The following is a 27,362-nucleotide window of genomic DNA, read 5'->3' as shown; positions in this document are numbered from 1 at the left end:
CACTAAAGGAAATACTTATAAATAAAAGCAGAATGGCAGACGTCTTGTCTCTGGGATGATTCACAATAAGGAACATGTTTCCTCCCTTGTCAGCAATCTGTCATCTAAAGTGAAAGCTGGCTGGGTCTGTCTCATTACTCAATAAACCTCATTTAACTTTCCAAGCATAATGTCTCACACTCAGCCTTCCTTACTCAGGTCTACCTAAACCTTGGTTTTATATGCGCAGGCCATGGATAATTAAGGTATTCAATGCTATTAATCTGAATATAAGAAATATCAGGGGATAAAAATATTAAATGCCTCCAAATCTTCCAAGATTATATCCCTTGAATATAAAAGAGACAGCATCTTCACAAAATCTCATCTATGACTAAAATTTTGCATATTTAAAGACCAGGGGAAAATGTAATTGAAATGCTAAAAGCCGCCAGGACACACTTAAGCACTCAAGTTAAGTAGCCTTCTTTTCAGTAGGTCTGAATATCAGCTCATCTCATGCACCCAGGAAGGCACTTATTGTGTTTGACATGTTTAAATAATCAAATGAAGAGTAATATATGTGCCTACATATATTGAAACTGTATGGTTTTTTTAACCGAGTAGGTCAACTTTCTAAATATTAAAAATAGATGAAATACATCTATGCACTTTAGAATTGATAACTGGCATATCCCTAAATGTTTAGAATTCATGGCCTATGGACAGGCCATATAATTTCTGATTTATATGTCAGATTTTTGCTTTTGTTTAGAGCACAGCTGCCACAGACAAAGAAAGGTAATTCAGCTGACCTTCTAAAAATGAAATCCACAACTGGATGGCATGAGTGTCCAAGGGAAGAAAAAAAAAGAGATCATGTATATATGTGTATGCACAAACCCATGTATCTCACACCCATACCCCATCTATCTTTCACGTTGAAGAGAATAGTTTCAAGCAGTTAGTTATCAACAATGCCTTGGGAGATTTTGTAACATGGTTAACAGAAGTGCACAAAGTTTAATTTTAAGAAAAAAAGGATAACAGAAAATCATTAGCAGCTGAAGTGACAGTAGCCTTTGGGGAATGATCCATCTCATTGCTCTTGAAAAGAGAAATCTGAGTGCTAGAGACTCGAACACCAGTTCATTTTCACTACCTGGAATTTGTCTTTATCTGCCAGAGAAAGACAACATTCTGTAAAAATTCAGTTCCTTGGCTATTTGTGTACAAATCAGCCACGAAATGCTGCATTACTAACAGATGTAGTTGGGGAGTGCATTTGATTACACTCAGTTCTAAGTTATGGTTAATTGGGTTTTACTGAGCTGCAGCAGAAAACCACTCTGAATATCATGTTAGGTGATGTTTCTTGATAAGACTTACTTAATACATGCCAAATATGGATTCCAATGTGCAAAATTCAAAATACACTTTTGGCAATCCAAACATATGTAGCATTAGTCTTTATAATTATACGAATAGCAGATTTGTTACAGTATTTCATGCTTTTTGTACTAACATGAAAACCAGCAACAGCACAGTTGTTAGCAATTATGAATGGCTGGAAAAATTCCCCAAATTACTTATAATTTTAAAATCTGTACAGAGCTATGAGTTACAATATCTAGTATGGGTTTTATTCATTTAATAAACTATTTTGAAAGGGGATTCTGGCTGCCAGAATCACGGATGTGTAACGTGTACAGTAAATTCCCTATATCCTGAAATAAGACACAGTAGAAAACTGTGCAAAAAAAGTACTCTGTGTGTCAGTAGGTGAAAGAAAATAATTACCAAACAAAGGGAAAAAGAAGAGAAAAAAAAATAACCAGAGCATGAAAATACCTATATTTTAAAAAAAACAACAGTAAACAACCCAATTTTTAATGAACTAAATAAAGAGCCTACTGGAAATACACAAGAAGATGAACTAGAAAAATAACTCTTAGAGTGATTATGCAAGAAGTTACAGATATAAGAAAACTCCTTCTCGAAGAGCCAGATGGCTTTCCATATTAAAACTATTACATCATTGAAAAATATTATAGCTAAATGTATAGTTATATTCTACAACACATTGTTCCTGTGAAAATTAAGAAGATTAAAGAAAAAGAAATGCCTGATATGTATGGGCCCTACTACAGGCTTGCAGCATTAATTATATAAAGCAAGTAGCCTCAGGAAATAAGTTTTGAATTCACAGTTGATATAGTTAAATAATGACCAAGCACAACTATGCCATGACTATGACATGGGTTCTTAACATGGTATTCTACTAAACACTTTCTCACATATGGCTATAAATGCAAAACAGACTTCCTAAATTCCGGGTAGACTGTTTCATTTTAGCACACTCATTTTTGCTATGTGTTAGCAAACAGAAATATGTGTTAGTTTTAATTCTCAAGTTAATAAATGGATTTATTTCAGTGGTTACATCTCCCACCAAATAATACGGAGCTTGGACAAGACAAGTAGCTTGCATGAGATAATCACCACAGAGGAAAACTTTGGCTGAGTATGAGCAATATAACTTGATTTTCTAAAACCAGATTAAGTTGAATATATGCAAATTTGTACATTCATTTAACTTTCAGGAAGCATTTGGAACATCCATTGCAAGTAAGGATAATTAGCTAAATTCTGAAGGCATTTTACCCCTACACTTGATCACGTAATGAAATCCATTGTAATTACAACTGATTCTATATGGGCAACTGAAAGATTATGAACTCCATCAATATGAACATCATCAATAGCAGACAGAAGTATCATAATGTTTGTGCTTATAACAAAATTTGTCCTATTTTGAGAGTATATCATTAAGCCCAATTTACTAACCCTTCAATCTATGAACCATGATTTTCCATACAATCAATTGGAGTTTCATCTTTGACAGAACTGTAATATTTAAATTGCTTGTTAAATACTGTGAGTAAGTATGGTGATGAACAAAAACAGAGGTACTGTATGTCCTAATACTTAGAAGAGCTTGTAATCGGATAATGGAAACATTGTGATTGCTGACTCTATGAGATAAAGGGACAAGACCTCGTTTCCCTATCTGATTTTCCCACTCCCTAAAATCTGAAATGAAGAGAACAACATTCCAATGAGCTGGTTTCAGCAGATTTACTAAATGTGCCCATAAAACCATTATAATTTACTAAATGGTAGAAGTTATCAGTTTTTTGCTGCAAAAACCTGTATTTTGCTGTTTTACATTATTTTGATACAAAAAGTCAGTCCAAGAATTATCTATGACAAATAAAAAAAGTAATTTTAAATTTGTATTTGATATTTGTCCTATTGGATAATGAGCAATCAGATTTAAGTCTTACTATACATATTTACTTCGGAGAAAAATGTTCAAAGCAGTTACCACTGAAAGATTCTTGTAAATAAACTTATTTTTCCTTTTAAGGATTAATTAAAATGGATTATTTCTGAATGGGAGTGAAAAAAAATCACAAACTCAATTTTAAAACACAGAGTTATTCATGACAGTTCTGTAATTTGATTCATGCAAATCTGTCACGGATAAAAATCAACCACAATTTAATTTCAAACCTTTCCCAACCAGCTGCTGAACGATTTATGCACTACTTTCCTATTTTTACTGCAGGATAATGACAATGATGAATGCTTTTCCTTGGAAAGAAATATTCATTAAGCAGGCTCAGATCAAAACTATACCCTTCCAAAAGCCCACGAATGTGCAAGATCCGTTTGCCTCTTCTAAGAGATTCATTTGGGGTGAAGATGGAACTGTGCCCACAAATGCATCTCATAACAATTTAAGAGTTCAGTTAAATGAAACCTATGGCAATACTTACTTGTAACCTCAGTCATCCGTATTATTAAAGTTGGTGTCAACTCCGATAATACCAAATATATGTGGGTGAATAACAAATTAGTTATGGATATAAATCAGACAAAGATAGCCCAAATGTAAAGCATTAAGAAGCACTAAAAGGAAGTAAACTACCAGTAAACTGCTTGAGGCAGGTAACTTTTTTTCCATCCAATGTAGTAATGAACATAAGTTCATAGACAAGGGCCAAGTGGTAGCTCGTTAGCCATGATTTACATGGTCTATGACTTTTTTTGCGCAGAATAATCATTCTATCAAAAGGGATTGTTTAAAATGAAGAATGACAATAACATCGGCATGTTGTGTGCTTCAATACTCACAACCACTTTAATCTACTGGTACTAAATCAGAAGTGGTAAAAGGAATGGCCTACTGTTATTTCACACAGTCCTATTATCAGTTATATGCTTCCTTTGCTCCAGTAGTTCACTGTTATGCTTCACTAGACATACTATACTGCCTTGCTAGGAAACTGAAAACACCCTCATTTTCAAGAGCTAATAAAGAATATCTATATATGCATGTGTGTTGGTATATATATACAGATGCCTAAAATGCATAAGATCTATGCATGTATAAGAATTATAAATAGATGTGATTTTATAGAAGCTAATAACAGCATATGGATTTGGTTTTGTTACATTTCCTCTGTTGTGCAAAGAGATAAATGGGCTTCTACAGAGGACAATTCAGAGCACCTAGCCAGAGCCCCTGCCCTGATTCTCCCTCTAAGCTTCTATATTATAGCTGACTGTAGGCAAATTCCAGCCTCTTTAGGCTAATGTTTCCTTTTGTTAAAACCTTTCCTTCCCCAAAATAATACAGAAAAATGGAAATGTGGTCTTCTCTTCATGCTGGATGACAATTTGAAATTGCTGTAATTATATACAGCACTTAAGCGTGATTTTTTACAAGGCTTTCCTCACACAAACATTATTCTGCAAAAGCTGATAACTCATTCATCTACTTAGGCTTACAACTTTAATCTTATTCTCTTCTTATGTCAATTCTGTGTTGGAAAAATTCCACCAATATCAAAGGATTTCACTATTGCAAGCGATGAAGAAACCAGACAGTAATATTTAAAGTCGTATCAACAATACTGAATTAGTACTACAATTACTACTTTTTCTTAACTACATTATCTACCTACTGGACAGTATTTTCTGTTTAGTTAATTAAACTGTAATAATTGCACAGAGTACAGTCCCAATCAGACTTCAAGCTTTTTTGGTCTAGCATGGAATGGAACAGTTAAATTTTACTTGGTTTTGTTGCTGTTTTAATAAAAAATATTTTTAAATCAAACACTAAAATAAAGCTGCTAAGATTGGGTATGGATAGGGTTACTTAGTAATTACTTCAAATTAAAAACACACAGACAAAACTTTAACCACAAGTTCACAACTTTAAATATATAACTGCCCCCTCCATCCCTTCTCTCCCATTCAAGGACATACTTTGCAGATACCCTAATGCTCTTGTCTTCCAAATACAGGTGGAAACCCTTCAGTGAACCCTTCAGTGGTCTTATATTTTGTACCAATATGCCTTCATATATAAACATCCATATATGTACACACCACAGAGAGGGGCTGAGCACTTATAAAACAGATGTGTCTGAGAGTGAGTGCAGGCTGCCAATATACAGAAGCCCCAAAATAACAGAAACTTATTGTTTTAAGAAAGGCTTTCTATCTTACCTTGAGACACTCTTCTTGTTTGAAGAGATCCTCACAATCCTTAGCTTGCAGAACAGGAGAATTAAGGCGCTCTTCTACTTCAGACAAGGCTTGCAGAAGGCGGAGGATCTCTGCCAGGTATGTAGAAGGCACATGAGTGGTTTCCACGGTCATAGTTTCAGTCACCACAAAAGTTGTATCTTCGTGAACTGTTTGCTAGTATAGATATACAACAGAATGCTTCCTTTAGTTTCTTAACACTACACAAACGTATAACAATGCAATTTCCAGTTCACAACCTAGAAACAATTAAAATAATTTCTAAGGACAAATGCAGGAAATATTTGAGGTTTCTGACATAGATCACTCACACTCCACTAGTCTGTTTGAAATGGCAGGTACTAAAATTAATCCATGCAAAAGGGTACAAACTTTTTTTCTCCTACTCTCCAAAGAAAGGAAGATAGGAAATACAAGAGTACTCTGAGATTACGGTGTTACTGAGATTTTAGTGCTAGTTCTTTCATCTTAAATCATCACACCTCCTTAAGAATCTGTCCTTCATTATAGAAATTCCATGTATGCGAGGCCTAAAGTACTAAATAATTTCAAGGTGTCAAGTAAAATAATGACTTGTGTAATAAACACAATTTCTTAAATAACATGCAACACAAAACAACTAGGTCAACTCAACAATTTCAACACTATACTAAAACCTTTCTCTTTAAACTAGAAAGTACAACTTGGAATTTCATTATTTTAAAGGTCTTTAATGCATTCGTATTTCTAACAGAAATCCCAGCAACACACCTCTTCAGGAAATTAAGATTATTATTATTATTATTTTTAATTTTAATCTGGACAAATATGAAATAGACACCCTATTCTGAAAGCACATGCATACACCAAGTGTAAAGAAATCCCATAGTATTTTGGTTCCAAGAAAATAGATAGTTGGTCTATGGCATTTGGAAAAATACTGACATGTAAGGTGACAAAATAGTGACTTTATATAAATTCTCTAAATTTCTGATTTGATGTATTTGTGGATCATAGATAAAAAGTAATACTGAAAGTGTGCTTTGGATCAGGGAGAACTGTGATTGTTTCTTTTAACTAAACTCCAAATACATAATCACCTGCATCTCCATTAGAAAAGTCAACAATTAAAAGATATGAATTATTTCTGATTTCATAAGCATAAGTTATTATTTATGTGTTTTGTCACAGCACATAGGATTCCTAGTGTAGGACCAAGATCCATTGTGCTTGTTGTCTGTCTTCTCAAAAATATAAACTTTACTTATTGAGGACCTCAAAGAAATTTTACAAGCAATTGCTGGTAAACTTTCTTTCAAAAATCATATTATTTAGATGCTCCAGTCCTAATACAGAAAATCATGGATTTTGGAGCCACATAGGTGAAAGACGATGGATCAATGGTCCTGAAGAAAACAATATCATTAGTTAGCTACACAGTATGTAAAAGAAAACAAATGTAAACATTATCTTGCACATACTACCTCAGCAAGGTGTCTTATTTTAATTTATCTATTTGCCCTGTCCATCCTTTCATGCCATGTTTCTCTCCTCAGTTACTGGGCTGAGTCACCTGATTCCTCAATTTTCTTTAGAGTCTTAAAATATGCCTATCTAGAAGATGTATCCATATAACATATAAAGCCCATAAAGTTATCTGTAGAATTGTGTTATTCTGTTGCATTTCTTACACAAATTTAATTACTTTGCTTACACTTTTCTCACCAAATGACTTTCTCAGTACATCTGCTAACATTGAAACCCCTCTACCATATCACTGCTAAAATTTTTATTATTTAAAATAAATTGCTTAAAAAAATTCTGTTTGCTCCCCATATATTTCATGAATCACATGCTCTGGAAAAATAACAGTTTACCCCAGAAAACCTAAAGAAAAAGCTGTCCTAGTTGATGAGAAAATGGAATATTCTCAACAGGCCACTGAGGCATGCAGCAATATATTTTCATTCCTCAAGACTGTGCTGTGACACTTCTACATGCAGCAAAGAACTTTAGACCCACATGAAGAACTTTTTAACTATAATTGTATTTTTCTTTTTGATAGAGAAGACAGAATATTTATATTCACAGTAATGAAAAGAGCGCACTAGATGTGCAAGGTTATTCACTCAAAATGAGGTCACATGAATATGTAAAGTGACACACAAAATATAATTATTTTCTACAGTTTTATTAGTTTAATCTATTTTTTCAACCCAAATTTAAGCTAATAACTATGTATACATGTATACATACATGTACACACATACATGTATATATGTGTACATAAAATAAAATCTGTGCCTTCTTGCTCTAAATAATTCCTGAAACCAGAAAAAAGTCAAGCGGAAATTTGGTGTGTGAGCACATCATGGATATCATGCTTAATTATTTATAGTAGTGCCAAAATTGGGTATCTTTCAAACACTGCTACAAAGAACTCATATAAAAGCACTCTTCAAGGCAAAATTAATTAAAATCTGAAGACAGGACTGAACCTTGTATGACATACATGATTTAGTAATCCCTCAAAATATGTGTAATATTTAACTAGCATCAATGTTAATGGGATATATGCAACCATATAGTCATACTGCCCTTTACAGAAAACTTTACATTCATATTTCTCACAGCTGGACAATTACTCGTATAGTGCTACAGGAAACATGACTCAGGAGATTTCTAGTTCAAGCAAACCGTTAATGTTTATATTATTGTTTAAACTGTAAAGTACTACAAACAGATAAATAAATAAATGGATTGATATTTGAAAGTAGAGGCCTACCAGAACCTGCCCTCATATTTGGCAACATTATTTAATAATTTATTCTAAAAAAAGAGTAACAATCCAAATTAATTAATTTCTGAATACTATTTAAATAAGGGTTTGAAATTTGATACAACTTTAGAAATCACAGATTAAATTTCTTTGCCTTTAGTGGGTTTTTCAATAGGTCACAGGTGTTTCTTTCCTTCTAGCTTTCATTCATTGACAGTAGCATAACAGAACCCAAGGCAGAAGTTGACATTTTGCACTAAGGAACGGAGGATAGGCATATCCAGAACTGACAACTTTAATCAGCAAAGAAAGGGAAAAATTTTTGTTTGTCCCTATGTTTGAATGTGGAATTGCTGTACTGTAGAAGATACAATGGGGAGCGTCCTTCCCTATGTTCTGGACAAGCATCTTTACTCAAAATGCATAGCTGAAACTGAATCATATACTAACACTGTAATGAGAAAAACTTTTTAAAAAAAAGGAGATTGTAGCAGCTGGGAACCACTACTATTAAAAATAATATTCATTCAATAAAGATATATGTCATTGCTAATGCCAAAATGGTTCAGCAGAAGCAGGGTAGGTTAACATTTTATACGGATTAAAAGTAAATAAGAAAATGGAAATTAAAAATTTAGATAATTGTTTAAGAATGGTTTTGAATAAGTTGAATCTGACAAAGTGGCAGAATACATTAGATAGTTACTTGAAAATACTCAAAACCAAATAATATTTTAAAATAATACATAATACAAATAAACTGTTAAGAATGATGGGGAAATGCTAGTGTAAATGGCCATTTCCTATATTGTTATCTCTGCAAAATATATTTTTATTGATATTAATTTATTTTGTATTTTTACTTGATTGTCAGTGATAAACTGATGTGCAAATTATTTCTAGTCTCTGAAAAAACAACTTCTTTTGGGTAAGGCTTAACATTTCATGCATTCCTTTTCAACAGGTGTAACATCACTAGAACAGTAAATTGAATTTTCTTCCCCATCGCTACATATTTTTAATTAAGGGATAGGATCTTTACATAAACATGACTACCTACGCATGACAAACTGATTTTATTGATAGTTAAGTCCTAGCAGGTGCAACACAAAGACAAGAAATACATCCACGAACTGGCCCTTACAGAGAAGACCAATAAGCAAAAAACCAACCAACCAACCAAAACCAACCAACCCCCCCCCCCCAAAAAAAAAAAAGAACTACAGGAATAATGCAGGTTTGGCCTACAAAATCAAACATCCCCCCAAAGAAGTATCTTATGGCCTACATCTAGAACAGTATTACCTGGTGGCATCAGAGCTAACTGGCCTTCGACAATGCTGTTAATTTCCTTTTAGCACTGGAAAACTCAGTGTTAAAACACATTTCACACATCTCAGTATATCCATTTTCTTTCCTCTTTCTGCAGAGGGAACAATCCCAACATCACTTTTATTGTTCAACAGTTTACACCCAGAAAGCCTCCAACCTTTTTGTGTTAGGCCTTGAAAACGTCTATTTTTGGTCCCTTTCTCACTGTAGGCCTCCAAACTCACAGCAACCTTAGTGCACTGTGCTTTTGAGTTAATAACTTCACACGAACAGAATACATGGCAGGAGTAAAGTGGCAAAACACACCTATTGGCACTACTGTACCATGATACTGCTCCTAGCAGCATCCTGATGAGGAGTTCAGGAAAAACAAACAAACATGTGCCTCCTCCTGAAGTGTACTAATGCCTGAGAAAGTATTCTTTACAAGCAGCTGGAAGATATATGAGAGTGTAAAAAGTCAGTCGTCACAGAGGAATAAACATAGGTGTGCTGATACACGAAAAAGAAGCAGCTAGCAGACACCTTCTGGACAAAGGCAGACATGCCTCAAAGAGGCCAATAAACTTTGGGACAATTTATTGCTTTCTAGAGCAAACTCTAAGCTACATGATATTTGCTAGCCCATGGTGAGCATCAATATATCAACTAAAGAATTAAAACCACAAAAGTATGATTAAATGCTGTCAGAGATCTATAAAACCACTTTCAAGTACATATTTATATATAAAGAACTTTTTATTCACCCCTTCCTATGCCAAGTGTGAGTGATGATGTCAGCTAACATTCAGAAAAATAAATTCTGTGTCTACAGTACTGCTAGCACATCTTACCTGTATGTGTGTACAGATGTAGAAGGTGGATCAAAATTATACCAATAATACGGAATTTTCATTATGAGATTGGATGGCCTCAGTCAATCACAGAAAAGTTATCTATCAGTACAAAAAGAAGCATCTCTTTCAAGTACAGAGAGAACTTAATCCTCACTACAGGATTAAAAATTTATAAAATGCTTATGTAATTCCATGAAGGCAAGGCCTTAATATGCACTTGGCAGCACTAAAATATATTTAAAATAATAAGTTTTTTTAAAAAATAATATTTTAATGTAAAAATGTAAATATTTTCTCAGGTATGTGATTTTTCTACTCATGTATGATCACAGTTCATAAAAGCCTGTAAGTTGCAATACTTAAAACATGTATTTTAATGCTTGTATCTGACTTTATCAGTGACATATAAAAATTGAAACTTTAAAAATAAACATGATTGATTATTTTCAGCACTGTTCTTGGACAGAGAGTGCTTTATGTCTTCACAATATTTCACTGCTAAGGCATACCTTACTGGTTGAGAAATGCTCCATTAACAGTTTTTATTCTATGATAAAATGAATCTATCTATTTTATCTATATAAAAAATGAAATCAAGCTAGTTAAAATGAAACTATTCTTAATAATAGCATTACTTAGAAAACTTTTCAGTAAATTTTGGAATAGCAACAGAAAATTGCAGGATTTGATTTTGAAAACCATCAATCAACAGGCATAGACCAGTGTGAACTTACTTCCCCTGTCTTATTTTTGACCTTCATAACTTGATTGAAATGCAAAGGTTTTCTCCATAAGAAAAGGTCTGTTCCCTGTACTTTTAGGCTTAAGTTAAGGGACATCTCCCAAAAACTCAGATAGTCATGCTACACTTTGATGAGCTCTGTATGGTGGATTGGATAGATACCTGTGGTTGCTTGTGATACCTATGGTTGCTTGGCTCAAAGACTTGGATGAATACTTATTCCACCCCCAATTTTTCTTTATTATTATTTGAGTGTGTTATTTTCATATTTAGATGAGAAACAAAAGATACAGACAAAAGCTATAACAATTAATTTTAAACATTAAACCCAGAGTAATTCGTCATTATATTGGTTGTATTCATAGTTGTAACTTTGGTTTCTTTTTTTCTTCCTTTCTTTTTTCTTTTCCCCCCCAGGAGATAAATATATTGTTTAAAAACTGTGACAAAGCATTTTGGTGCTGCAGCGATTGCTCTGTGCTCCGCACACCCTCGTGCCTTTAGAGCCCTCCAAGATGTCAAATACACAGCTTTGGCAATCCCTGTTCATCTTCCAGTTGCTTAACAGTGCTTTTGTTTTATTCTGGCTTAGATAATTGCCTCCAGATATGGACTCTCCTCAGGCTGAGGCACTGCTGCATATTGAACTTAGCTGCAGCTTATTTGAAAACTTACCCATTGCTCCTTACTAAAAAACTGCTAGCATTCACGCAAATGAGAGATGGACACAATAGCACAAATTGGAAATTCTAGTGGTTCTGCTGTTAACTTTTAACCCTGAAAACTTCCATTGGTATCTATTTGTTAAGCAAAGACAAAAAAACCTCATTTCAACTATGATGAGACTGAGACACAAGACTCTCATACGCTGTAATGTGTGTGACATAAACCAGCTCCTTCAGAAAATAAAAAAAAAAATAGAGCACTGTGCATCTTACGCTATAGCTGCAATGTTACCATGTCCTGAAGAAAAACAAAATCTTGGCGCATTATGGCATAACTGACTAATTGGAACTACTGGGATTTAGAAAATGTCTCGTTTTAAATAAATTATGTATATATGTTAATTACTTCTGATAAAGGTGGCATATCTCAATCTTAGTAATTGCAGTAGTTCAAAATTGACAAATAAAAGGAAATCTGTATGTCTCTGTCATGTGACTTTAAACAGATATTTGTAACATTATAAAAGGAATTATTAAAAAAATAAAGACTATACCTCATAACCATTCAACAAACACTGCTCAGGCCATGTACAGTCGCTAGCACTTTGGGGCGAAGGTAAGCCTTCAACTATCAGTGAGTCAAAAGAGATAGCCATTCTCAGTATTAGAAATCAGTAAATAAGCAAATACTTAGGTACTCATGTTACCTTTTGGAATGAAAAAAATCAGAACACGTTGCAAAATTGACATCCTAAGCTGGTTTTCAACAGATATTTAAAAATGTTATTTAGAATTTTGTAAGGCTTTACCTGGAAAACACTTTTGTAATTGATTTAGTATGTTACCTGCCAGTAGACAAAATGTATTTGAAAGTTTTTATATGCTAACTATAGAATACATAAATCCAGAGAGTTGTTAACCATTTCTTGTATTCATCTTGTAGTATTTTTCACAGCTGAAAAAATACATACAGATATTATAAAGGAAATGTCATATTTAAGGAAGTATCTAGTTGACACTTTAGAAGATTAAACTCTTCTACACAGTCCTATATCCTTGTAACCAAGATGTCCAGTTGTGACAGTGTCTATTGATTATGTTAAACCAGCATTATGTACTCAAATTCACCTGCACAGCAGGAAGTACCCGAAAGAATGGAAGGAATTTCAAATTATTTTTTACTCAAAATAGAATTTCAAAATTGTGTTTCTCAGACAGTGGTAAGCTATAGAGAAGAAACAGTGTATACAGTGGCAGAACAAGCTTCTACATGATATGCTGGAAGGCAGCCTTCCTAGGATCAGACTTTGGTCAATGCCAGCTTATTTAATGGATGATTTATTAAGACTACAGAAGTGCCCTTATCTTAGACAGCATTTATGCATGAAGCTTTAGGGCTGTCTTGAATAATAATATGTGTAACTCTGCTGACTGATCACCAAGGAACCAATTAATGTTAAATAAAGCACAGATATGTTAGAATACAGTCCATCTGATGTGTAAATTGACTAACCCATTTTGAAATTGACTATTGATTTGTGATGCTAACTTTCCATAAATTTATGCAAACTGCATCTGTTAGCTGTTTGCTGAGATAATTTAGAAAATAATCTAAAAATACTATTAAAATACCACATAAGTGTTGAATGCTAACAGCTTCAAAGAGCAAGGTCCTAAACCTTAAACACTGACACCTTCCAGAAATGTTAAAAAGCGCTACCTAATTATTTTCCATCTTTATTTCTTAAAATAACCTTAATCTACATTTATAGAGATGCAATCATACAGAATAATAATAGGGTTTGTCACTTAGGCTGTTTTTGTTTCTCCAAGACATAGATTTTTTTAAATAATGTGAATGAAATTGCTGTCAATACAGCAGTTTTGAAAACTAATTAAATATACATACATAGATATTCAGCACTCACATTGTACATACACAAATTTACTTCCTTCTGCACCTTTATGAATATACTCAGAAACATTCATGGGGAAAAAAAAAAAAAAAGAGTGACGCTGACATCCTTAATTGTAGACAGGAGATGAACATCATCTCTTCAAAAGATACTGTCACTTCGGGCCAGATCAATCTGCAGCAGGTCTTTTCCCTTATTTAATTCAATATTATAGCCAAGTAATTTTGACACCAAATTCCTCACCATGTAATTATTATGTTAATAAATTACGATATACTATATCAGAGAAAATAAGATGATAATTAGCTGCCTTGTTTCCAAAATAGCTAGGTAATTATAAGGAAGAAAATACTATACTAGTATAATGCTCAGTTTTGTCCAAAGAATATTGAAAGGAGAGACAACTGCGTGCTATGTCACACATGATTCTTTAACCAAAGGCTGTTACGTCTTGTTTCGATTTCAACCATACAGAGAACAGTAAGAAAAGCCTTTGGCATGGCTAAGACTACATTCTTATAACTGCTTCATGTAATTTAAAGACAGCATCCTAAATCAGCCTTAGTCCAACTTGCAGCAAGTTTTCATTCCTATGTGACGAGGTAAAGATGCTGAGTTTCACTTTTAAACTAGACAATGTAATTCAGACCACTTCACTAAAGTTTGTAACAGATAATGAAAAATGGCAGAGAAAAACCTTTTCTGTAAAGTTCTGTCATCTACAAGACAGGATTTTTTAACTTCACTCTATTAAAATACTGTAGATTTGCAGTGATGATAGTGAATACTGTACAGAATTAATAAGGAAATACAAGAGAAGACAAATACGCTTTAGAAGGAAGAACTCAAAATGCTGTAGTAAACTGGTCCACTTTTACAAAAGAAGGCTATAGATGGTCTTCACTTAAATTACCACAACACTGTATGCATTCATTTTAGACACAGAGAAGGTAAAGTGCATTTTAAAATGCATCTATAAAACTAGATGCTCTTCAGCTATATGAAAGACAGTATTCATCTTCAGTGTACTTCCCACAGCTTTCTTATCTTAAATTAGACATAAAACTAAAGTATTTGAAATACAATTAAATTATTTGGCATAAATTTTCTAATAGCAATTTCCCGGTTGATGGATGCTGGAAACTGGGTGTAAATATTCAGCTGTGATTCTCTTCCCAGAGATTCTCATTCATCCTCACCCTTTTTGCAGACCACAGTCAAAAAAGCCCAGCCTTTCGTTGTGCTGTGTAAAGCTATCTGTTTAAAAAGCTGCCACTGTAAATGTCAGAAAAGTTAAATGGTGTCACAGGATCACCCCTCTCCTGTCCTTAAGAGACCCAAAGTGCATAGGTGAAACAGATACTAATCCATCACTGTATAGTTCTTTCCTTTTGTCCAGTAGGGATTTTCCTATTTTGCTTTTCTAATGCCTTTTCTCTCTTTTATTTGTCCTCTCTTCCACTCGTCATAGGAATAATGAAGAATCAGTTTGCCCCTTCTTCTTGGCCACCATTACTTGGTTATTTACTCAAAGAAATGTTTAAGCAAGGATAAGAGAAGAAAACCGATTCATTCCAATACTGCTGGTTGCGAAAACTGTGGAAAACAACAATTGAAAACAATGGTAGCACATTACCACTGAAGTATCCGTGTTATTTAGATGCAGTCAGATAATTAGGACACCAAGTCCTGTGTTTATCTAACTGTGACAGATTTATTTCAATTAATGTTTGATTTATATTTCAGAAAATATCTTCATATATAAACATATTTTAACAGTTAAAAAAAATAAATTAATTAAATGAACTAAATAGAGCTCCACAAGGAAATATTAACTGAAAACTGCAAGATGCCCTTAAAAGACTGAACTTAAACAAACTCTTGAATTTCAGATGTAAACTTGATCAGTCCTTAATCTGGTTCCAGAAGTTGATCACATACTCTCTCACCTGAAGTGATCATCCAGTTAGGAGACAGGTATTTTGAATTTCTGAATGCTTTATAGAATCTTAAACAGAACAATGTCTTTTATTTGGAAAAATGAAGCTTATGATATTTATTTCATAGTAAGTACTAAGAGTACTGGTATTTTATCCATATTGCAGGTAACTACTGAACTGCTTAGACTAAATCACTTACCTTATAGAAATAAAAACATGTTTTGTATAGCTATTTTCCTTATTCATTCTTGTTCAACGCATAGTCTAATTGGTATGAAAAAGACAGTCTCTCCTGATGTTTATCATTTGATCAACTTTATTATTTTTCCCAGTATGGCCAAAATCCAGGCCCAATATTTCAGTAGTAAAATGACCATAAATTTCAATAGAATGTTCATGTGTGTCACCAATGAAATTACTGAAATGACTTAGGTAAGCCTATTTATTTGCTTGTATATATATCAATAGGTACATAATTTTGACAGCTGTTAACAGGTTGCAAGAACAATATTCCTCCTGTCCTAAAAATACTCTGGCTTACTATTTACAGCATAGTTCAGCATATGTGATGGCAGAAAGAATGTTGGATAGCTTGATAAAATACGGTAATAGGACATATGAAATAAGAATTTATAGTGTAGGCTCTGCACCTGTGTTCATCAAGAAAATGTTTTCCCATGACAAAGGCCTTTAGTACTCTCTACATGCAGAGTAATTTCAGTCAGCTCCATAAAATCTAAAGTGAGCCATGACATAAACGTGCTCATAGATTGCTGAAGTGAAAGCATGGAAAAAAAACTTCTGTAAAACACACATTAACTAAAGCTAATTTAATTAAATGTAATCAATATATCAATAACTGATTTTGATCCTGATTTGAATTAAACTTTTTGAATTTAGTTTTTTCTCTGCAACAGATAACTATTTTCATCCCTCTGGAACAGTGGCATAAACTGTTGCAGAAAAATAGTAACTGGAAGATTTAGGTTTACACTGTAGCAAAGGGGATTGATAACTTTTCTGAAAATGCTGTGCGACTGCCAAGGCTTAATGATTTTAGATTCTGCAGAGATAACCTAGAAATAAATGTCCCTTGACCTCTCTAATGTTATATTTTTTACTGAAATGATTTTTTTAAAAAACAAACACGTAATTTTAATATGCAAAAATTGCATACTGCTCTAGGATTAAACTTTAATGGTTTGTGTTTTGAAGAGTATCTTAAGCATCCATGAATTTCAGTGGGATTTAGTGGTTAAACATAATTTTAAAACATGATGGTAAAATATTCCGCTCTTTAGTAAGTTATTCAGATTTCACAACAGAAGTTACTAGCGACTGATTTCAAACAGAAATTTTTAGCAGAAATGAAGTAGAATGCTAAACTTTTCTTAACACAGGAATCTGAAATCTGCCACACTGAAAAACTGAATTTTCTGCCCACTCTTTGTTTTGCTACATATGAATAAAGACACTGGGTAGGAGAAGAAACTTGTAAGACAACACGAACTTGAAAAACTTTTTCCCACTCAGTGTCATTTTAGGTTTTGTGCAGTTGTACTTATGTATTTGTGTACCATGTTTAATCTGTTATTGCAATAAACCCACCTTTTTCCCTATAGAATGTCACACATTACTCTCTGACAATTTTCAGATAAAGAGATGACCACTATACCAAATTGAATAATGTCTTAAAATTGGCATTAAACAGAACTTGCAGTGTTTGAGGTAATATAACTACATCATACCTTATTATCAAAATTGGTGACAAAAAATTCCTTTTTATATATATATACACCTATATATTTGTCAATTAGTTGCTGGATATTTACTGCTAAGTATTTGTGAGACCATAAGAATTTTTTGAGAATCTACCATGCTAGAGAGAGTCAATTCTTATCTGGTTATGGTTCCTATATCCTTCTGACAGGTCTTCCCAACAAATATTGGGGAAAAGTAAAATCCAGGGGAGCATGATCTTTCTAATTTCACACTTTGATATCAGAAATATATTAGCTCCAACAAAGGTAAGAGATGTAATTCTGTCATTAAGCCACATAATTAAAGGTCGTCTTCATTGCAGTCTTGCTATGTTTATTCAATGAATCATAATGAATTGCAAGATAATACAGTACAACTAAATCCTCATTGATTTATAACAACAACTTTCAATTGTTAAATAAGTCTGTTATTGAATACATCATCAATTATAAATAAAAAATGCAGAAGTTTTCTATTTCTTTTGCTTTAAAAATAAATTCCCTTTTGTATTTTTATTATATGGTTTTATTCAGTTGATCGTTAACATAGAAAATCTCTGTGAAAGTTATTTTTTGCTGGTATATGCATGTGTTCAAGTGAATAGTTTGAATTTTCATTTTTCTTTTCTATTTTAGACTTGCACAAACAATTAATTAATCCCCACAACATCCCTGTGAGGTAGGTTCTTAGGTTGTATTAAAAAAGAAAAAAAAGGACTCGAGAAATTCACTGATTCAGCAAAGACAAAACTAAGACTGTAACAAGGCAGCTGTACTTCTCACTCTGATTCGAGCCATGCAAATAAACTGCCTCTCACCAGTTTCAGTAGCTTCTGTAAAACTTCTACAGTATTTCATATGAATATCACCTTGGTCATTGTCAACAGAGAGAGATAGTTTTAATGAGAAATGAGAAGTATACAGTAATTATCCTGTACGCATGTAAATTCCATTGAATAATTTCCTCATTCCCCAGAGAAATACTAACAAGTAGCCTTCTTGCATGAAATATTTGAGAAAATTTAAAAATTTAACCATTACAAGAATATAAATATATTCTAGAAATAATATATTTTAACAATAAAAATACATGTAATGGTTACATGGCTTTAAAAAGTCAGTGACTGTATTCCTTTGACCAATTCAAAAGCAGATGTACTGCTGTATCTACCTTATAATGCTAATATATAGTTTTATTGATTTGCTAGTAAAATTTTATAATGGATATACTCATCCTCTGTCATGGTAGGTGGTGGGTGACATAAAAAGCACATTGACAGCAGAATGTTTTTATATAAATTGCATGCACATTCTTATTTCTTACTTGCTTATCAAAGGAACAAATATATTCATTATAAGAAAAGACTCATTTACAAGACAAAGTGAAGCCTGCTCTAGCTCCATGCCAATATAAACAATTTGCAACTGATTACATCCATCAAGTTTAATATAAACCATAGTAATCTGAAAAGAGTAATCAGATGGAACAAGATTTAATAACATACAAACCAAAGTTAATGTTTCTCTGATTGTTTCCATTAACTGCATAGCTATCCCAATTATTATTTTTATATATACATTATATAACTTAATAGTAGAAAACTTAAAAATAAACAACACACAGTACATTAAATAGAGGACTGTATTGACCAAAAGGTTATACATTATTGCTGATTTTTGGAACTATTTTTTTTTTTTTTAAACATAGTCAACCATATATCAATTAGAAATAACACTTCATTTATTTAAATTTTCATTATCCTGTCAGGATGGCCCCTCTGCAACCTAGGTGCATTTACAAATAAATAAATAAAATTATATTTTTTTGAAACACCCCTTTACCGCTAGCACTTTTAAGATTGCAGAAAAGCACATAATGCAACAACTTTCTTGAGAGCAAATCTTATCTTTCTTCATATAAAATCAAAAGCCCAGATGACAATGAGCATAGTAGGAATGGCAAGGAAAAACTGCCATGTAAATGCAAAAGCAATCTGTGGTAGCCTTCCAAATGGGTAATACCCAATACCTATTTTGGTCATAAACCTGGAATAGTAACAGTTTATTTCCCTTTTATTTATCCAGTTATTCCAGCATGTATAAGCCAGTAAGAGAAATTATATTTTATATACAACTAAACAACTCAAATTCAGAAGACATGAAGTTGGTTCATAAAATTATGTTTTCATCCTATCAAATTTAAAAGTACACTTTCTTGAAAAAATTCCTTTGAGAATTGAAGCATTTGAAGAAGAGGCCATGTCTATATAGCGTCATAAGATTTTTTTTAATCTCTTCCTAAGGTGAGTATAACATGTTATGGACAAAAAAAAAAAAAAAAATTAAAATTGGCATGGGATGGGTAGGTTTGAAAAAGACCATTTTTCTGATTTACACATTCACTGAACAAACTAGATGCATGGCAAACTGACAATTTTAAACTGGAAAATGTTGTGGAAAAATAATGAGGCAACAGAAATAAACATGAATGTTTCATTGCTGAGTTTTTTGTAATTGGCTGATTCAAATTAAGGGCAATTTTAAGACTAAAGCACAGAACTATTGTCTTAGAATATAAAGATTCCCCCACTTGCAGACAATAGGGTTTTTCTTATTAATATCTGAAGAGTTGACACTGACCCTGAAGCTCTCATTGTTAGTAGGATGCTGTTAGTAGTAGCAGTTGCAAACGTATGGGTTTGCCAGTAACAACTCACAATTTGTGCATAGTTGAGTCTTCGAAACTGAGCAAATTTGCTCTCAAAATCTCGCCAGCGCTTGCTGAGCTGTATCAGGGTTGGCTCCACTGCTTTTGCAGCCCCATCCTTAGACAAGCGTTCAGCCTGCCTGTGCACCGCATTCAGATCTTCCTTCTTCTTCTCCAATTCTCCATCAATCTCCTAGTGAGCAAAACCAATACAGGGCCCAGGACAGTTAGCTAACTAGATCAATCAACTTAAAAGTAGCAAAATACTTCTGTCAGAAATTCCATTTCCATTTTATTGTTACAATTAAAATTTACAGCTATTTCATATCTTATTTTACATTTAAACAAAACAAAAATAACTGAAATTGAAGAATCTTCTTGGAGATCGGTTGTAGAGATACTAACAGCTAGTACACACTGAAAACTGGTTAGCAAAGGCCAAGAGTTTCCACTTCCAGACTGTTGCTAGTACACTGTGATGGGCAATTGGAGAGATTATTTTCTCAGTAAGGGTCAGCTTATTCAGGACAAATAGTGTTTGGACAGCTTACAAATATATTATTTGACTCTTTAATATATTACTTAACTCCTATTTTACTCTGTGGGAAACTCAACAGAGAATGAAGCAAAGAAAGACGATGCAAAATAAACTAGGAAAACTTTTGACAGTATGTAAATAAATCTATAGAGTTTGACAGTGACATATGAATATGTTCTGATGAAAATGAATGTGCTAACATGAGATAGAGGTCATCCATATATCAGTAAGTCATTTGTTCATCTGGAACAAAAATACATAAAATAAATTACAATTTTTACTAGAAAACATTTGATGCTTCTTAATACATTGCACACTTTCCATATTATCGACAAAAAATTTTATTTAGCATGTTTCAGATTATTTATGTAACATTCTGTATAACAAACAAATACAAAATATAGTACAACAAAGAAATGTCAGTTTGAACGCAGACAATTACGGTTTGTTTTACTATGAACAGAAATAAAGAACTGAACTGATAATTTTCTGTATCTATTTGAAAATTTGTTGCATTTGCTGTCTGTTAAATTGATAAACTATCGCTCAAAACGATCTACCATTGCCATCCCAAAACAACATTACCTTTAGCTTCTGCTCATCTTTGTGGTCTGGTAGACTGGCTAACTTTTTCTCAATGTCATCCAGCCATGTCATTAGGTCATCAGCCTGCCTCTTGTATTGATACCATTGATGAGAAATCTCTAAAGCCTTTTTTCTTCTTTGAGATCTCAAGTCCTGTTCACAGTGCAGACATTATTAGAATATGAATTAAAGGCTTATAAAATATGAATTGGCATGTGTGCACACTGAAGGGAAAAAAGTGCACAAGGCCACTACTTGTTTTAATTAAACGTTGATATTTAAATCAAGTATATAAGTATCTGAACGCAGCATATTTTCTTCAGTTTAACAGTATATAAGTAACTGAACACAGCATATTTTCATCAGTTTAACAGATTTTTTTTCTTTTAAAGGAGGTTACTTAATTCAGGGTTGTTCACATGTTGAATAAACCACTGAGACAGTCACCAATATTCAGAGAAGTTAAGACTCTTACACAAATGCCAGTATTTTATATAAAACACTTCTGCTCAGAATACTTACTGGATAAATGGAAACACAGCCCACTTAGAATCTAGCCATAAGTGGGCTTCCTGTGTTTTGTGGTGTCCTGTGAAATTCTAGGCTACATGCAAACTGTAGCTATTCAAAAGAAAATCATTTCAATGCAGAAATGTATGCGAAGACAGGTTTCCTTTTTCTACATTAAATACTATTTACATAACAAATGTCTTGTGTCTGTGACTCAGCTTTATAAAAGTATTAAAACCTTTCTTTAACAAGAAGTTAAAAATGTTATTTTATTTCATATAAATATTATTAAATATACTTCATTTGCATTTGCTTTAACTGCTTAACTTTGCTCATACAGAATTCAGAAAAGATTTTCACTACTACAACTTCTTATTAAGAAGTACATTAAAAAATTACTAGTACATTTTATATAAAAATGCTCAAATGAATTTACCTCAACCATTCCCAGATGAATTTTATTTGACAAGGTTGAATGCCTTAACTGAGTCACCCATAGGAAAATCAATCACTCTATTCCATAAAAACAGCCAGTAAGGATCTGGTCAATAGCATAGTTATAGAAACACCTTTCTTGTTTCTCCTCCATAAAAATTATTAATTACTTCCATTTAACTTGGAACAGTCAAAGACACACCAAATAGATTTCAAGTTTCTTTTAAATGTGGATGAAATAATGGTATATCCCAGCTATTCTTTTACTGAATTCACACACATCTGCAAAACTTTAAAAATTAGAATGAAAACCACAGGAAAGGAAAGATGCTGCTTAAAAATAAGTAATAATAAAATGTAACCAAAATAAGTAATAATAAAATGTAACCATGCCATGTTCCCCAAGCCAAGAACAACTTAATGAAAATTTTCAAAAGAAAGAAAAATTCTGCTTGCCAATAAGATGAAAAATTCATCTATAGCAGCCAGAGCCTACAGCTCCAGGTAGGTGACCAAGGTGACTTTCCAACTGTAAGATTCTTTCTTTCCTTACTTTTATTTTTCCCTGGAAAGACAACACTCCCAATTACAGCTATTAGCTTGTCCAAATGGGTCTCACTGTGGATGTTTCTAGGGACAGTACCATACAGTTATACCTCCAGGAGTTTGGTAACACAGAATTTTGATATGTGACTTTGGTTTTCAGCCTCTTAGCTGCTAGGTCTCTTGATACTACCACCTACCCTATTTTAAAGAGGCTGAAGCCACTTTTCTCACTAAAAGAGCATAGCATGTAAATCTTTTACTAAAGGATAAAACAACTTATTGCCAGAAGTATGTTCTACAACTGAAAATATAAGTTTGTGAGAACTGATTCTAACTAAGGTCTTGACTGCTGTTGGAGAGACATAAAACATGCATAATGTGTTAAAAAAAGGCATTATTATCAAAGAAATCGTTGTAGTCCAACTGGCAATCACATGGTTGTAACACTGAGGACAAAACAGTACTTGTTAAGCTGGAGATTTAGAATGTCCTTTCCAAGGCATCAAGAGAAGTATATAAGAAAATATAAGTTTATAGCCAAATAGTTTTAAATTACTATATTTAAATAGTAATGAAGATTCATAAAATTTAATAGAACAATGCCCTGAAATGAAGAAAAAATGGTTTTAGTAGCATGTGCTTAGAATTGTAGCTCCTATACCTTGAGAGCATTATGTTTAGTCTGCAACAGCTGCTGTTTTATTTTTATTTCCTCCCGTTTTCTCTCATCGGTGATTCTCTTCTGAAGCGTGTCACCCCTTTGCAGCAATTCTTTCACTGTGCTCTCATTGTCTTCACTCTGATTAAAAAAAAAAGTAAGCATAATGGGCATTTTAATCTAATTATTACATAAGTACTAGGAGATACAGACATATAAAAACTACACTTCCTCTGCTAAGGTAATAATCTAACAGCTACTTGAAGTTCTATACTGAAGACAAAATAGCTTTTACTTGCTTTCCACAACACATGTATACACTTGAGGGGTACAAGTAAAACAGCACTTGAAAACCTACAGATGTTTGATACTAGATTTTATGCAGCATCCAGGATAACAGGATGAAAATATTAAAGGCAAAAAGGTAAAATATATTTTACTTTAAAACAAAAAGAATAGAAATATCTAAAATATTCTAACTCTCTGTCAGTAGTCACTGAAATTGCCAGTATGCTAGGAGGCCATCTAATTCCTGACCATTTCATGTATCATCACAATGCAAAACAGTTAGTCTGACAGGGAAAATGATACCACTAAGTACTTTTTACACAGAAATTGAATCTATGCCACAGCTTCTGGGAGTGTATCCGTTGAACCACACTAAACTTTTTATGTAAAGAAAGGGAACAAAATATGCTCAAGTAGTGGAAACTGCCCTGTCAAACTTGATTCACTTAGAATTTACCACTGCAGTACACACTGCCTTAAATTTGAATTTTCCTGCCTTAAAAAAAGAAAAAAAGGTCCTGTAAAGATTCCTTTCAGCATTGATATAAAACAGCTATCTTTGAAGAATTGCTTAAAAGGAAAAGAATATTGCTTGTAAACAAATACATATTTGATCTTGCTGAGGATTCACAAAGAGAGGGTCCTACAGATGAATCTCTCTTACTGCCCAGCCAAGAAATGTCATCCCTCTGAAAATCACTCTGGAGAAAACACACCACAGTGGCAACAGTAGCGAAGCACAGCAGTATTTTACTCCTCTCCTTTTTCTCTTTTTTTTTTTCCCCCCCTAATTTCACTACTTGCAAAGAGCAAACATGAGTAATAAAGCTTACCACAGCCACAAAACCTATTTACAATAAATGGTCAAATCAGATCTGTTAAGAACTAACTGGCAAGTGTCATTTCTTTCAATGATCATTGCCTAGCATTTGTTTTTAGTGAATGTCTTCTTTCACTATATTGTCCATTTAAATACATCATTCTAAGTTTTCTTGGTCTTCATACTGTTACAGAGATTTTAATACTCATTCCCTATTCTGTGATATTGCTGGTACTAGTATAGTACCCGTACATAATATTCCTGTTTTTCTTAGTGTTTTCACAAGGGTCGAAAAACCTTGTATAAGTTTCTTATAAACTAACAATTAACTTATCACTAAAACTTTTAGTTAATGCTCACTTGGGACTTTTGATTTTATAATATATTAGCACAGTAAAATTTTGTCCAAGTCATATCTAAAGATCCTAATGCAAATATGGAAGTTTCTGATTTTCACTCAGGTTTTTTCATCTCCCTGCCTACTTCACTCAGACTTCCATTTCAACCAAATTACCATATCTTTATTGAAGTCCTCCTCTTTCAGATTCACCCCCTGCTGAATTTCAACCTCCAGTGGTTCAAGCAATTTTTGTATATCGAAGTCAAATTGCTCCAATTCCTGCGAAGGAATGAAGGGCTGAAATGGGAGAAATACAAAGATTATTTCTTTAAATCACATACTTAATATTTTTATTAGAAACATAAATGAAAAGAGACATCTGTTCTTCCCCCTATTGCTAAAACAATGGTAAACTTTCCATCATGTGGAAAAATATCTACACCATACAACTCAAAGTACCCAAAGACACAAGTAAAGATAGGTATTTAACAATATTGTAGAATTTCCATAAAAGAAAACACAAGAATTCTACAGTGAGTGAAAATTAAAAAAAAAATTATATTCTCACATTTGTGTGTAAGAACAGGTGCAGATAAATGCTGTAACATAATGATTTGTCTAAAAAATTAAATGTTGACACTACTTGGCTAAATCTGATTTGTCAGAAATTACTCACACAGCAACAAGCAATCCATTCAGATGAAAAACCAGCTACTACTACCAATTGAGAAAAATGTAATGATAATTTGTTTCAGTGTTTTGACATCATTGCTTTCTCACAAAGAATAGCAAAAATGCCAGGTGAATTATACAAAACAAAAGACAGATAATCTTTGTATAACTTATTCCTCTAACAATATTTTGTAACGTTTTAAAAAAAAACAACAAAACTTTACTAAAAGAGCTTGTGTTTCAAAAAAGCCTCAACAAAAATGCAGGACCAAAAAACCGTCAACCAAACAAAACAGACATAATTCCTCCAAAATGAATCACAGTATAATTATGCTGCTTTAGCTTAGCGTTCAGTTTTAAATTCTAAAACAAGAGCCACTTATTAACAATAATATACCACCCTTTATCCACCTGATACCCAAGTGCCTGTAGATAGTTTAATGTATAATATTTATTAAGTGCATTGCAAAGGATCAACAGAAAAAGCTTTTTTCTTTCAAAGCTTTAAATGCAAGAACAAGCAACAAATTCTTGATGATTCTTGCATAAAATTTAGATTTAAAGCTAATTAATGCTTTATGATGTTCTAGAAACTCTTGGACATACAACTGTCTACTTGCTAAAGACATAAGCACATTATATTCTAATCAGTTCTCTTTTACTCTTCCCTCCAGTACAGTTGGTATTTATTATAAAGCAAAAGTTTGTAATGATTATAACAATCAAGGTTAATCAGCTAAAACAAGAGAGACTGGATGTCATCTATTCTCAGCTGTTCCACAGATGACCTGGGAGAATTAGGGTAAAAATGCCTTAATTGTATCTCTTTGATTGTTTTAATGACAAAGATTTTGCGCACTTACAAACATGAATGCAAATACAATAATGTACGACATTTACAGAGAATAATACTGCGTTCACAAATTTTCATCAAGAAGCTCAGAATTACACTCAGCAAGCACTTCAACTGAGGTAGAAATAATAGCAAACTACACAGTAATTTATTCTCAAATGCTCTGAAGGATGTCTTCAAAAGTACTTAAATCTCACTAAAAGACAAATTAACTAATAAAATTGGAACATAAAAATTACTAATCTCTGACAAATGCCAAAAACAATAACAAAAAGGAAAATGGAAGGAAAAACACTAAATGAAATTCCAATAATTGAATGAGATTCAAAGACCACTTGCAAATGTTAAATCTCATTTTAGTACACTATGATCATTTTGTTAATTAAGGACACAACAATTACATACTATCATTTACTGACTTCACAGGTCATTTCTTATTTACTTCACTGTTGTACTCATAGTTGTTAGTATTTGAAAACAGATCAGAACTGATTGAAAATAGATTATGAGAGCTTACTATCCTCTTGAATTGATTTTTTAATCTGTTATTCACCAAGTGAATGATTTTACCTAAGTATGAAAAAAATCCAAACATTTAGGAAGCATAATATCACCCCATAAGAATAATAATTTTTCAGCCCATGAAGCTGAAATCATGACTAAGGGAAGTGCAGTTTCCTACATTATACAGGTAGACAAAATGAGGCACCCAGCAATTTAGTCCTTTATCCAAATGCATACAGCAAGTCAGTAGAACCACCAAGAATTCAGACAAGCTTTTGCCTCTCTATCTTACACAATACCTGTAACTATAGATATCCTTTGTGAATCATACGCTAGCTGTCCTTTCCCCAAGATCC

At 32.9% G+C, this 27,362-nt stretch overlaps 1 protein-coding gene across 2 annotated transcripts in view; it reads right to left on the bottom strand.

Annotated features, from left to right (window-relative positions):
• DMD (dystrophin) overlaps positions 1-27,362 on the bottom strand; it is a 1,150,282-nt gene that overhangs the window by 659,074 nt on the left and 463,846 nt on the right. For both annotated transcript variants that reach the window (XM_072848384.1, XM_072848392.1), the window contains 5 exons: positions 25,152-25,274; positions 23,533-23,670; positions 21,381-21,533; positions 20,268-20,450; positions 5,563-5,757 (listed from right to left, as the gene is read on the bottom strand). In XM_072848384.1, the coding sequence (XP_072704485.1) occupies positions 5,563-5,757; positions 20,268-20,450; positions 21,381-21,533; positions 23,533-23,670; positions 25,152-25,274 (792 nt within the window). The remainder of the gene's footprint in view (positions 1-5,562; positions 5,758-20,267; positions 20,451-21,380; positions 21,534-23,532; positions 23,671-25,151; positions 25,275-27,362) is intronic.

The sequence above is a fragment of the Ciconia boyciana genome, chromosome 1, assembly GCF_034638445.1.
Source record: "Ciconia boyciana chromosome 1, ASM3463844v1, whole genome shotgun sequence".
NCBI classification, from domain to species: Eukaryota; Metazoa; Chordata; class Aves; order Ciconiiformes; family Ciconiidae; genus Ciconia; species Ciconia boyciana.
The sequence above is the reverse complement of the archived record's forward strand: the minus strand, read 5'-3'. Positions and strand labels throughout refer to the sequence as shown.